Source organism: Gadus chalcogrammus, chromosome 8, assembly GCF_026213295.1.
Source record: "Gadus chalcogrammus isolate NIFS_2021 chromosome 8, NIFS_Gcha_1.0, whole genome shotgun sequence".
NCBI classification, from domain to species: Eukaryota; Metazoa; Chordata; class Actinopteri; order Gadiformes; family Gadidae; genus Gadus; species Gadus chalcogrammus.
Genome location: NC_079419.1, coordinates 7,078,202 through 7,090,329, shown reverse-complemented (window position 1 = coordinate 7,090,329; position 12,128 = coordinate 7,078,202). Strand labels below are relative to the sequence as shown.

The following is a 12,128-nucleotide window of genomic DNA, read 5'->3' as shown; positions in this document are numbered from 1 at the left end:
TGTGGGCGCACATGGATTGGCACTCATTAAGGCAAATAGAAAACAGTGGGAGTAGCTGCTTGGATGACAATGGCCGTATTGGTATGACACCAGTCAAATCAATGTATTACACGTAATATGTGCACTATGAATGTAAATGTAATAAGTGTATAATATGAAAATTACCATAATTACTACACTTCTCTACAACACACACACACACACACACACACACACACACACACACACACACACACACACACACACACACACACACACACACACACACACACACACACACACACACACACACACACACACACACACACACACACACACACACACACACACAAAAAAAGCCGGAAAGTCGATTCTTTAAATCGACTTGCCTATGTCAGTTAAATAAACTTGATTTAAAATTACTTAAAAAATAAAATCTCTTCTTTGCAACCTCTCCACTCAGTCCTCGTTTCACAAGGTGAACGGGGCCTGGCTGGTGGCTGAGCGGCCTCACGGGGCCTCACCTGCTGGGCCGTGTTGGCGGGCGGCTGCTGGGGCTGCTGCATGTAGTACTGTTGGCTCTGGAGCTTGGCGTACATGCCGTACACGGGGTCCTCGTTCATCAGCTTGGCGTACATGGACAGCGCCTCCATCAGCTTCACGTTGAGCTCCGACAGCTCAGAGTGCCTACTGCGAGACACAACCATGCAGCCCCGCATCCAGAGGTCAGCGGCAGCCTCTTCTCAGGGTCTCGTATGCTTTCAGACTCAGAGTCAAAGTCAAAGTCAGCCTGATTGTCAGTTACTTCGCATGTGGACATACAAAGCAGTCGAGAAGACGTTTCTCATTATCCCACGGTGAACAGATAAAGTGCACACGCACAACAGATAAGATAACACTAAAAGTAAACCGATAAGACAACAGTAAAGGTAAACAACAGATAAGACAACACTAAAAGTAAACATGCAAGTGCACAAGAGATAAGGACATTACAAATATTGAAAAGATAGTAATAAAATAAACAATGAAATAATTAAATCTCAAATAAAATCTAAGTAGCAGCATACGTTTCTGTACAAGTTAAGTCGAGTTGTGGTAGTGCAAAAAAGGCAAAAATCTGTAAGTTATATTTGTAACATTAATGGTAATGGTAATACCTCTACTTTAGAGGAAGTAAGCGGTTGCAATACTAGTAGGAGATATTGGGGAACTAGAGGCTTGAATAAATTATCTGCATCAGAGTGCATCGACTGTTATGTTAATAAGGGTTAAGTGTTGAGAAAATGAAGTTCAATGAAATCCATTGCAATCTCCGGTTACTTAAGTCGATCGATTATCCCTTCTGGCTACATAGACAAGAGACAAATTACTGTACACGCACATTATGGAAAAGTCACAGCTGAATGCAGCTATGGCGTTGCAGACTTTGAGGAGTTAAAATCTACACATCAGCAGGGAGTAGGGATTCAGACCACACACAATCCTGAGTCTGTCCCGGGCCGAGTCTATTAGAGGACTATGAGATCTATATACATCGTTTTTTCTTGCCAAAAAAAAAATCAGTATCTGGTAGGAGTTTACATGCAACGGTGATATGTCATGGTTATTTTTATGATTTGATATCCTGTTTTCTATCCCTGTAAGGGGAATACTCAGACTTTGGGGGAAATATTTTCCAGTTATTCATAGTCCTACGAGAAGCACAGAACCCGTTTTTCTCTCTTTCAGCCGAGCACTGGTTCCGACTGAGTTAGCATTTGACAGCGTTAACAGATATCCTTGGCAGCGGAGGAAATTAACAAGCTCCCTTGAGTGGGGGTGAAATAAACCATTCCAAGGTAAATATATTTTAGCTCATCACTTTTGGAACCGTGAATTGAAAAAATATGGTTTTAGAGCTACATTTTGTACTTTTATTTATCTTCCACCCTGATGTATAATTTATCACTAAATGTATTCATTTTGCATTGCAAAATCATTTAGCAGCGTTTGCAGAGAAAAAAAAAAATCAATGAATCCCAAACCAGGTCTAACGGCTCAGCCATAGCCCTTCACTTTTCCACTGCAGACATCAGTTTTGTTAAACATGGATAGAGGTTATTAGACCGAGGTATTTGTATACTAAGTCCTGACTGATCGATAACTCCTAGTTCCTGTCAGCAGATGGATGTGCGCCTTGAAGAGGTGGTGTTGGTATGCAACCGATGTGGACTCGTCCCTTAAAATAAATCATAATTTGTACCTGTCTATATCCTCCAGCTTCTGGTCAATGAGTGGTCCCATTTGGTTGCAGGCACCTAGACACCACACACAAGGTTCAGCATCATTGATGGTTAATCCCTGCATAGCTTGATCATGAATATAGGCCCAAGTTAATTTCAATAAAAAAAAGTTGCAGATCACCCAAAAAATATTAAACCTCAAAAGGGCTCAAAAGCGACCGCCCCATTTTTTAACAGCTACAGCTCCTGAAGGGAATTTCCTATTCATTCACTATACTGACATTTCAGAAGAAAAAAAAAGATTGGCCTGGAACTAGGCCAACCAACGACGAGATGAGCCATGAAGATAAAACGTTGTATTCAGGTCAAAAAATATGCGTGTGGAAAAGAGAAGAAAAGTATTGGTAAAAGACTGCATAATTATTACCTTTCCAATGACTTCCAACCTAATGATAGTTTGGCACGCTTCTTGAATTAACCTTATTACAGTGTTTATCCTGTGGAAGTGAACACCCTGTTTCAGCTGGGATTCAAACAGAGTTAAAAAACTAAACTAGGGCTGTGAATGCGAGGAAGGAGGAGGGCTTGCTATCCTCATGACTGGGACCCGTTTGTGATGCTTAGTAATATGTGAAGGAGCGTTATGATGAGCACTGTTGGTATGAAGTGCCCAACACTGTTGGGTTATACTGAAAGGTACCCGAGAAGCTTAACCCTCTCTCAAACGCACCAAAATAAGCTGGCCGGACATCCCCAAACAACGTGGGGTTATAATGCAGGTTGTCACGGGGATTTTCACTTCCAGAGCCTCACTGGGGAGCTCTACTCAGCAGCAGCAGCCATTCAAACGGTACACAATAACACCTTTACGAGCCAATCACACTGATGTTGTAACAGTCGCAGATGCTTTAAAGCACCTTGGCAGAGTGCCTTGTGCTTACTACTCTGAGCATCTGTGAAGCGGGGCAGCGTGCACATTATGCCTTTTAAACGGCCAATTCTTACTATTGCTTACATCCTTCTTCATTAGAGTCGGCCCTTTTAACCTGGCTTTGGGTTGGAGGCCATGCCTTGGTGGACAACCCTTTTTAGCTAATCAGATTAGGGAACCGTCACCAATGGAGCAAAACTATACTGTTCTTTCCAAATCCGGTGGAACAGTGAACGCACGGCTCATGTCGTCCTCCTATGGTGAAATGTTGAGATAAACCTGAACTGCACTGCTTCCAAACCAAGGCTCCCCTTTACTGCCAATCCCAGACCTTGTAAAAGGAAATAATAATTGGCGTCGAGGACCGCTTTTGCCAAGATTCCCACAATCTACCGTCAACAGAGATCTTGTACCCCCTCAATCATAATCCCATATCAACAATGTCAAAGTGTTGACATTTTATTGTCTTTGCTCAACATACACACAGAGTAGTGCAGCGCATAAGGGAGGGTGTTTGTCCTTACCTTCCAACTGGAGCAGTTCGACAGCATCTGACTGGTTATCCGTGGGGTCGGCACTCTGAATCATCTGCAGCAGCTGGTCCATTTTCTCCTGAGAGGAAAACAAAGACCTCTTATTTAACAAATTAAGGATTTCAGTTCATTCGTGGAAGAAATACACCCGTCCCCAAAAAATGTATGTTGACAATGGACCGATGAGGTGCCGGGATGATGTGTTACCTCATCGATAAACACGGGCTCTGGCTCCGGCTCCAGGGTTTCCACCTGGACCTCTTCGTTGAACTGCACCGATTTCTTCTCGGTCTTGACTGTAGATTATAGCGAAACAAAGAATTGACCATCAACATCGAATAAGCATTAAAGGAAGGAAGGGAGGCATAACAGTAAAAAAAACTAATAATTGGGAGACCAGTGAAGGATAAATGACTGTAATGCAAAGAAAAGAAACCCAATATCTATAAACAATGACACAAGGCCAGGCCTCTCCCAGTCTTTCTTAGCGGTGAGCATTTCAAGGGTATATTACCGGCCAACTATTGTGGAAAGTGTTCGGCTGCGACTGAATCATTACATTCAGGGAAGGCACACTGCTTTCAGATTGACCCAACCATTAAGTCTCATACACTCACTTAAATGAACGCATATGGAAATGCATTTCAAGCAGTGCCAACTACTTTGTGATCTCTATGGGGTTGAGATGTTTGCGTCACTGTAGAATACCGCCGCTCCTGACCAATCAGGGCCCTTCATAGAGGCCTTCGTACAGCCAGCTGCATCATCATCTTTCCCACCGCGGCTGAACTGCAGCCGACCTGAGACAAACCCACACTGGGACAGGGAGCAGCGGAAGGCGGGTGGAAGGATGACGGGGTCAGCCCCTTCCCATCACTGGTAAACAAGGGCTTAACTCTGTATAGGAAGGGAATGATGGGAGTCTAGAATTGTGCTTTGTTTTTCTTCGATTGCTCCAGGGAGGCTACTGACAAAAGGTATTTTCACGAGTAGAATCAATAAGGCCATAGTGCTAACGGGCGAATGAAAGCGGATTGGGCGGGCAAATCAAAGTGGATCCCATTAGAGAGTGTGTGTGTACGTGTACATAATTTGGACTCATTGTGTGAGTGTGTGCGTGTTGGTGTGCGTGTGTGTTGACTCACCCATCTCTGGCTCAGCGGTTAGGTCCGCAGTTACAAAGTTGGAGGGGAAGAGGCCCACTCCCTGGTATGTTTCCCCTTTCCACCAGTTGGGGTCGCTGTGGTCAAATAAGAAAGCAAACCAAAAAGAAAAACCTTCAGTACCACTGGGTGTTTTTGTGGTGCTGGAACAACGAATACGTGACCTCATATAAAAAAAAGTTGAAAGTGATTCAAAGTAATGACATAATTCTGTATGGTGTCAATTGGATAGATTCGATCTGCATGATCTTTACAATAGAGCAGCGGGGGCCAATCACAGAGGCCCAAATTAACGAGGCACTTTTGTAAGCCCCTCTCACTATTGACGGAGACGCTAATCTCTAACGTGAAGCCTTGTCCATTCATCAACATTAAATCGAGGAGGCCGTTACCGAAATCCTCAGCTTGCAGCGCAGCGGAAGGAAAACCAGTAAACAACTCCGTCGGGACACGGCCGGCACCGTTTATGATGATTACTAATCCCAGAGTCGTGAGTGTGTGCGTGCGTGCGTGCGTGCGTGCGTGCGTGTGAGTCCTAAAGGTCACCTGTCGTCGAGGATGGTGATGATCTCCCCGGACTTGAACGTGAGCTCGTTGTCTTCGGCCGCCTCAAAGTCATAGATGGCGCGCACCTTCCGGCCGTCCGCCTTCTGAGAGGGGAGCAGGCTGGAGGCGCTGGGGTACAGGCTGGACAGGGAACCCTGGGGCTGCCCGCGCTGCTCCTTCAGCGACAGCTCGATGGCTGTGGACAGACCGGAGGTTCAGGCTGGGTCAATTGGATGTCGGGGGCTGACGCGAAAAAGTGCCATTGTGTGTCCGGGGAGCGCCTGTATCCTGGACAGTGAAATCGCTCGGACAGTGAAAAGCACCGATTCCTTGGGCTCTCCAAGCCATTACAAGAAAAGCCCCCAGGACTTCTGGTAGACAATTTCGATGGATACCTTACGATATCTCATTAACTCGATGTGTAGCATCACAGAACCAAACCTTGGTGGCCCGTTAATTGCACAGCGTTTGTAATGTTCCAAGTCTCCAGTTTATGAAGAAAACATCCCAATCAAGCCGTTACCTTTGGCCAGGTCTTCCTCCTCCTTTTTAGTGGAGGCGGTGGCAGGGTCCTTGGCAACCATCGCAGGGCTTGCCTTCGCCTGCTCTGCAGCCTAAGACCAATGATTACAGGCACCGTCAGTGTGCAACGCAAAACCAAAACAACCATCAAAGGGGCGATGACTCAAAGCAATCCCAACCATGGCTGAAACCGAGGCCAAAAGACAGAAGACGAGCGTGGGTTGTTTTTCTGCCAATGTGAGCACTACTGATCTACTGGGGCTTCACTGCAGCGCTACCTGGGAGCCCACGGCCGGGAAGGTGACACCCTGCTCTCTGAGGTTCTTGATCATGGCCGAGATGAGGCTAAGCTGAGGATCGTTCCGGAAGTCTTCCGCCCACTCCACCATCAGGGCCTTCAGCTTCTCACAGACTTTCGGGTGGCCCTAGTGACGTGCATGCCAGCACACACACACACACACACACACACACACACACACACACACACACACACACACACACACACACACACACACACACACACACACACACACACACACACACACACACACACACACACACACACACACACACACCAATCTGTTATCGAGGGGCTTGGGGCGTTGTGATTCATACAAGCAAAATGAAGCAGAGCGGATTATGCTCGAATTCAAATTATTTAAAATCAAAAGATCCACGACTATCTTACCTTGTTCAGAACATTGCTGACTTCACTAGCAAACTCTCTGGAGCAGACCTCCAAGTGAAATATTTTCCCACAGTTTGAAACACAGGCACCAAGTAGCTGTCGGAACAATAGCAGAGGGAATTGGAAACAAGTCTGAATTAAATGCTTAAAACATTTTCTTTAGATTTACCTCAGAAAAATAACCACTCATTCCCTATGCAAAATCAATGATACAGCATTGTATTAATTTACCAACATGCCAACAGATGATTTGAAACAGAAGGCCACTCAATAAATGTGCTTACAGTCAGTGCCTGCATGGCCACATGCGGGTCCTTGTGGTTCACTCGTCTCATTATCGAGCGAAGACATTCTTTCGGACTGGAACGCAATAATAAAAAGGTCAAAACTCAAAAAGGTCTTGCGATCAGTGAATGAAAAAGAAGCATAATCACAAAAGCTCTAATACTGCTCCAGTTTAGCCCTCTATATTAAGCTATTAATTCAAAAGCTATTAATCAAAGCTCATTCCCGTTTTATGGGCTTCTCGGTTATGCAAATGAAAGACACTCAGTGGCCTTTGGGAAATGGCTTTTATCAATACAATTATCATGCTACTTGATGACAATGGAAACCCACCCAGTACGGGACTGTCCTATTTTATCACAGATGTCCAAAATGAGGCCCCAGTCCTCGGCTGTGTTCATCTCACTGGTTGCTTTCTCTGCAGGGAAGAATCAAGTGAAACTTGTATCATCAGGTTTCTTGAAAAGACTAACATTACACAGTGTGGCTCACACATTGTGTGTGCATATTAAACATGCAACGAAAGGACACTAGAGCGGTAAACCAAAGGAAGAGGAACTAGTAAATAGCGTTGTGGTTTCCCACATGCACACAGCTCCACTATATCTTTCAGCAAACCAGCGATACAAACATTATGCAACTAAACCAGAGTGTTATTAATAAACACGACTCGCTGATTTTTCACCCAGGGCAGAGAGACTTTGAAACATGCAGCAGATGGTTCTAACCCTAGATGACGTGGGGCCAGGGAACACACAGACTTACCTCAATAGGTGTGTCTGAGCATCCTTTACCGAAGTGCACACTGGCATTCAGCCCAGAATCAGTTTATCACAATTTCATTTCCACATTGCCAAGCCTCAGGCGTTTATAACGTAACTAATATTCTTATATTCGTCTTATATTCTCCTTAAGGCTGGATGATATTCGAGCATCTGCTCTTAACACAGCTAGCACACCAGTAACCCCACTGTAACTTAATGGGGTTCAGTGCAGCTAGGACTGACGTTGCTAAAACCTAAGGCAATTGTTGACATTTGTCTAGACAGGCCACGAAAAAGACACGCATGAATACACGTACACAGAAATAGTTGGGTGTACAACAATAATGTTCAGGTAACAGTTCCAACTTAGCTCGTAAGGGCTAGCCGCCTGCTAAGGGCTAACCGTTCACTGATCACTATTTATGTAGACGTTTCACTCACCAACATCTTGGTCAAAGGGATTTGTCGTGAAGAGAGGCATGGCTGATGTGTTGACAACAGATTCCGCCTTCTTCTCTTTTTTTTGTCTTTCACTTTTGTGCACAATGTTACACGCTACGAGTCATAATACCGTTAACTTAGTGGATATAAATCGCTCGGAGGCGGCTAGCAGAAGCTACACAGTCATCCCTTTAACAGACGGCAACAAGCGGAGCATTGTGGGTAATCGGGGGACTCCTACACGGTACGAACGTCCCCTGTTCACACGTCGACCTCAGACACTGTGTGATACTGATAAATAGTCTCACATGGGATATATTGATACATTGTGACCGTATTAATATCTGTCGAATCAACGAGTGAATTTCCTATGTCGTAGAAACTCAAATGTCATCGTCAGGCGACGGCGATCACATGACAGTGTCGTATTGATGGAGTAGAGACCTTCTCCTATGTGTATTTGGTAAAATTCGGTAAAACCGTGTAATGATGCCTGGTTTCACTAAATTCAAGTCTTTTAAATGTCCTATCAATTTCTTCCAGTTTACCGTATGGGTCTCCTATGTGTAGCAAGTGTAGCCCATAACGAATTATAGTTCTGCTACTTTATATAGCCTACCTGGGCACATGGTTTATGGATTTATAGGCCTATAGAAAATGAGACACTCCATTGATCATCACAACTCAAAACATAGCACGTAGAATAACTAATATTCAGAAACTGTTACTTAGGCTTTCCCTGATTATAATATGGAAAAAAATATTTGTATTGTATATGTATAACAGCCCGTATACTATTATAATTAGCTTTCTGCACATAGGCTACATTGGACGCTTGACACGTTGGTTAAAAGATGAGAGCAAGATATTTTTCATTCTTGTTTATTTTGAACACATCAATATGCGGACTATATCTGAACCATTACAAAAATAGTGATGCTTTATTAACAAAATAGGTGTAATCAACAAAATACTGAGAATAAAGTAAACAAGTAAAACTTTAACAAGTTAAAATATGATATTCCATTGATGACACCGCACCTTTTAGTTAAGTATTATTTACACAATCAACTATACAACAGTGGCTTCACCGTATTTGATTAAGCACCACAGAATCAAAGGACTACATTCTCATTCAATCTTTAGTACAAATATTGTATCAGTACAAGTGGATTTCTGCACTTTGACTTTACAGAGCAAATTGTCTTCCAAACAGTGACATACAGCCCTGTCCCAGTCCTCGTGACGCTGGAACAGGCTGACGGGTACTTTATCAGCGTCCTCTAATAATCGAAAAGATCTCTTGCAGTCCTTCACCATCCCTGCTTGTCCTCCTCTTCAGCTTTTCCCAAAGACAGAACGATGCTATAAGACAGGCAACCCCACTGTGGAGAAAAGCAGGAAGAGAGTTCATTTTCATAGGCACATAAGCAAGAAAATACTAATGATACAATGACAGAATGATATAATAGAATGAGGCAACTGTTTATCAGGGCTATGAAACTTAAATAAGGTAAAATAAACAAAACCCCATATACGAAAATGGAATATCGGAAAAATGACTTTAAAAGTATGCAATACCACACTGGAATCTATCAACAGCTCGAATCGGTGGGGAAAATGGAAAAAGTAAGGCGATGTAATCTTCACTAAAAGCCTACTGACAGCTGGAAGGCTGTTCACAGATGAAGCTGATGCGTTCCCTGCAGAAGAAGTCGTTCCAGTAGGCCGCTTGGATGAGCCCTGCGCAGTCCTCTCCCTTTGAGTAGCCCTGGTCCCAGTTGTCAGGCTGGCCAGGTTTCCACTTCCTGGAACCAAAACCACCAGAGAAAAATACTCTTGAGATCGTCACTACTAAATTCCGCTCTGTAGAAAAAAAGCGTATTCCTGTTTGCTAAGTGCCTTACTAGTGAATCGATTGAGTTGCTTTGAGCTGAGTTCACGCCCAGTTGAGGGTACTCACGTGAAAACGGGTAGGGTCCCATCGACCCACTTCCACACGTTCTCCGTCTCCATGTCTGTCAAGCCCAGCCAGAAGAAGCCCTTTCTGGCAATCTGCTTTTTTATCCATTCCTGAAAAGAACAGAACCTTTTAATGAAATAATTTGTCACAAAACCCAATTGAAGTCAACATATCCTTATTATTTGAATGTTTTGAAATCGATAGGTTTTCACCAGTAGGAAAAGACAGTAACTGGGTAATGTCATTGGGCTGGTCAGCTTTATTCTACCTGCTCCTCGTTGCTTTTGATCATGACCATAGAGGATGACATGTTGGTACAGAATATCTTGGTTTCTGTAAAATTTAACTTCTGAGCCCCAGAGGAGAAGTAGTAGCAGCTGTCCTCAAAGGAAATCCATTCAAGAGGGCAGCCTGAAACATACAAATGTACAAATATAAATGTATGCATACATATATAAAAAAACACAACGTCACTCAAACTGCACCTACATGCTCAAACTGCACCTACATGCTCAAACTGCACCTACATGCAGAACAGTGCTTGATTGTCCCATTCACCCAATAATGCCCATACCAGTGGTGTATGATTTGTAATGGCCTCACTCACCAGGTAGTGGGGTGGGGCCAGCGGGGGGCTGCACATGGGGGGACACCATGGGGGTCTCTGGTACTGGGACCGGCTTGGAGGGTGGAGGGGGTTTGTCCTGCTGGGGAGTGTGTGGGGGTACATGGGGCGGGGGTTGGGGTTGCACAGGGGGATCCGCCGGACGCCCCGGTGGCCCCGGCAGACCAGGGTGCCCGCGCGGTCCCTCCGACCCCGGAGCCCCGAGAGGTCCTCGCGGCCCCTGAGGCCCTTGTAATCCCGCCGTCCCCTTCTGTCCTTCCCAGCCGTTAGCCCCCGGAGTGCCGGACTCCCCCTTCTCCCCCGCAGGGCCTGGCCGACCTGACGATCCCCGGGACCCTTTGGCTCCGGGGACGCCCCGGTCCCCGGTCGCTCCCTTAGAACCCGGCACCCCGGATAGTCCTGCAGAACCCTTTTGTCCTTCAGGTCCCCGCCCGCCTGTCATGCCTTTGTCCCCTCTCTCACCCTTCTGTCCCGACGTGCCCACCGGGCCCTGTGGCCCCCTGTCACCTCTGGGGCCTTTCGGACCTGGGGGTCCTAGATGACATAACAACAGATGTCCTCTTTATTTATTATTTAACAAAAAATGATACTTATAATGCAGACCAACTTTTGAGACAGACATGTCGCGACTCCACCGACTCCTGGCCTAAAAAAATGTTCTCCCGTTCTTACCTTGCAGGATGGTGAAGTTGGTGATGAGGTTTGAGTGCTGGCTGTCCACCAGCTTCATTTCCGCCATCACCATCGTCAGGTTGCTGACCTCTCGATCCAGCCGGCCGGCCAGCTCGTCCTGCTGGGTCCGCAGCCCCACGCTGTACGCCTTGGCCTCGCTCACGCTCCCGTTCAGGGCCAGCAGCAGATCCGCGTGGTGGGCCACCGTCTCCGCGCAGGTCCGCAGGCCGTTGAGGTCGGTGCTGATGGCGCCCAGGAGCTGCGAGGCGAAGCTCACGTTCCCGATCACGCGGTTCATGCCGCTCTCCTGCCGGTCCAGCCGCACCTCCAAGCGGTCGAACTGCGCCGATTTGTCGTGGTCGTGGTCCCGCTGGCGGTCCATCAGCTCCCGGAGGCTCTGGTCGTGCCCCTCCGTCACCGACGACGTGTTCTGGATCTGCAGCGCCAGCGAGCCCAGCTGGGAGCCCATGTCCTCCAAGGCCTCTCCGTCGGAGCGGGCCTGCGCCGAGTTGTTGGCCGCCACCACGTGGAGGTTCTGGACCTTCTCCTTCAGCAAGACGGCGTCGGCCTGCGTCTGCCGGGCCGTCTGCTGCAGGCCCTGGTAGTCGTTCTTCAGCTTCTGCACGGCCCGCCCCGTGGCCTCCACCGTCTTCTGCAGGTTGCTGAGCAGGCCGCGCTGCTGGGCCTGGGTGATGTTCAGGGCGTTGACGCCCACCGCCGCCTCGCCCTGGTCCCTGGCCTGGCCCTGGAGCGCCGACTGCAGCCTGGCCGTGTCCTCCTGCAGGTCCTCGATG

General features: G+C 46.6%; 1 protein-coding gene across 1 annotated transcript in view; it reads right to left on the bottom strand.

Annotated features, from left to right (window-relative positions):
- Positions 1-12,128, bottom strand: part of LOC130387475 (collectin-12-like) — a 42,084-nt gene that overhangs the window by 992 nt on the left and 28,964 nt on the right. Inside the window, exons 5-21 of the mRNA XM_056596575.1 lie at positions 11,335-12,128; positions 10,645-11,196; positions 10,306-10,448; positions 10,038-10,147; positions 9,817-9,882; positions 8,075-8,160; positions 7,203-7,287; positions 6,869-6,944; positions 6,585-6,680; positions 6,175-6,321; positions 5,898-5,988; positions 5,375-5,570; positions 4,811-4,905; positions 3,873-3,961; positions 3,657-3,744; positions 2,222-2,276; positions 504-669 (exon numbers count right to left, since the gene is read on the bottom strand). The exon at positions 11,335-12,128 is cut by the window's right edge and continues 250 nt beyond it. Of these exons, the coding sequence (XP_056452550.1) occupies positions 504-669; positions 2,222-2,276; positions 3,657-3,744; positions 3,873-3,961; positions 4,811-4,905; positions 5,375-5,570; positions 5,898-5,988; positions 6,175-6,321; positions 6,585-6,680; positions 6,869-6,944; positions 7,203-7,287; positions 8,075-8,160; positions 9,817-9,882; positions 10,038-10,147; positions 10,306-10,448; positions 10,645-11,196; positions 11,335-12,128 (2,935 nt within the window). The remainder of the gene's footprint in view (positions 1-503; positions 670-2,221; positions 2,277-3,656; positions 3,745-3,872; positions 3,962-4,810; positions 4,906-5,374; positions 5,571-5,897; positions 5,989-6,174; positions 6,322-6,584; positions 6,681-6,868; positions 6,945-7,202; positions 7,288-8,074; positions 8,161-9,816; positions 9,883-10,037; positions 10,148-10,305; positions 10,449-10,644; positions 11,197-11,334) is intronic.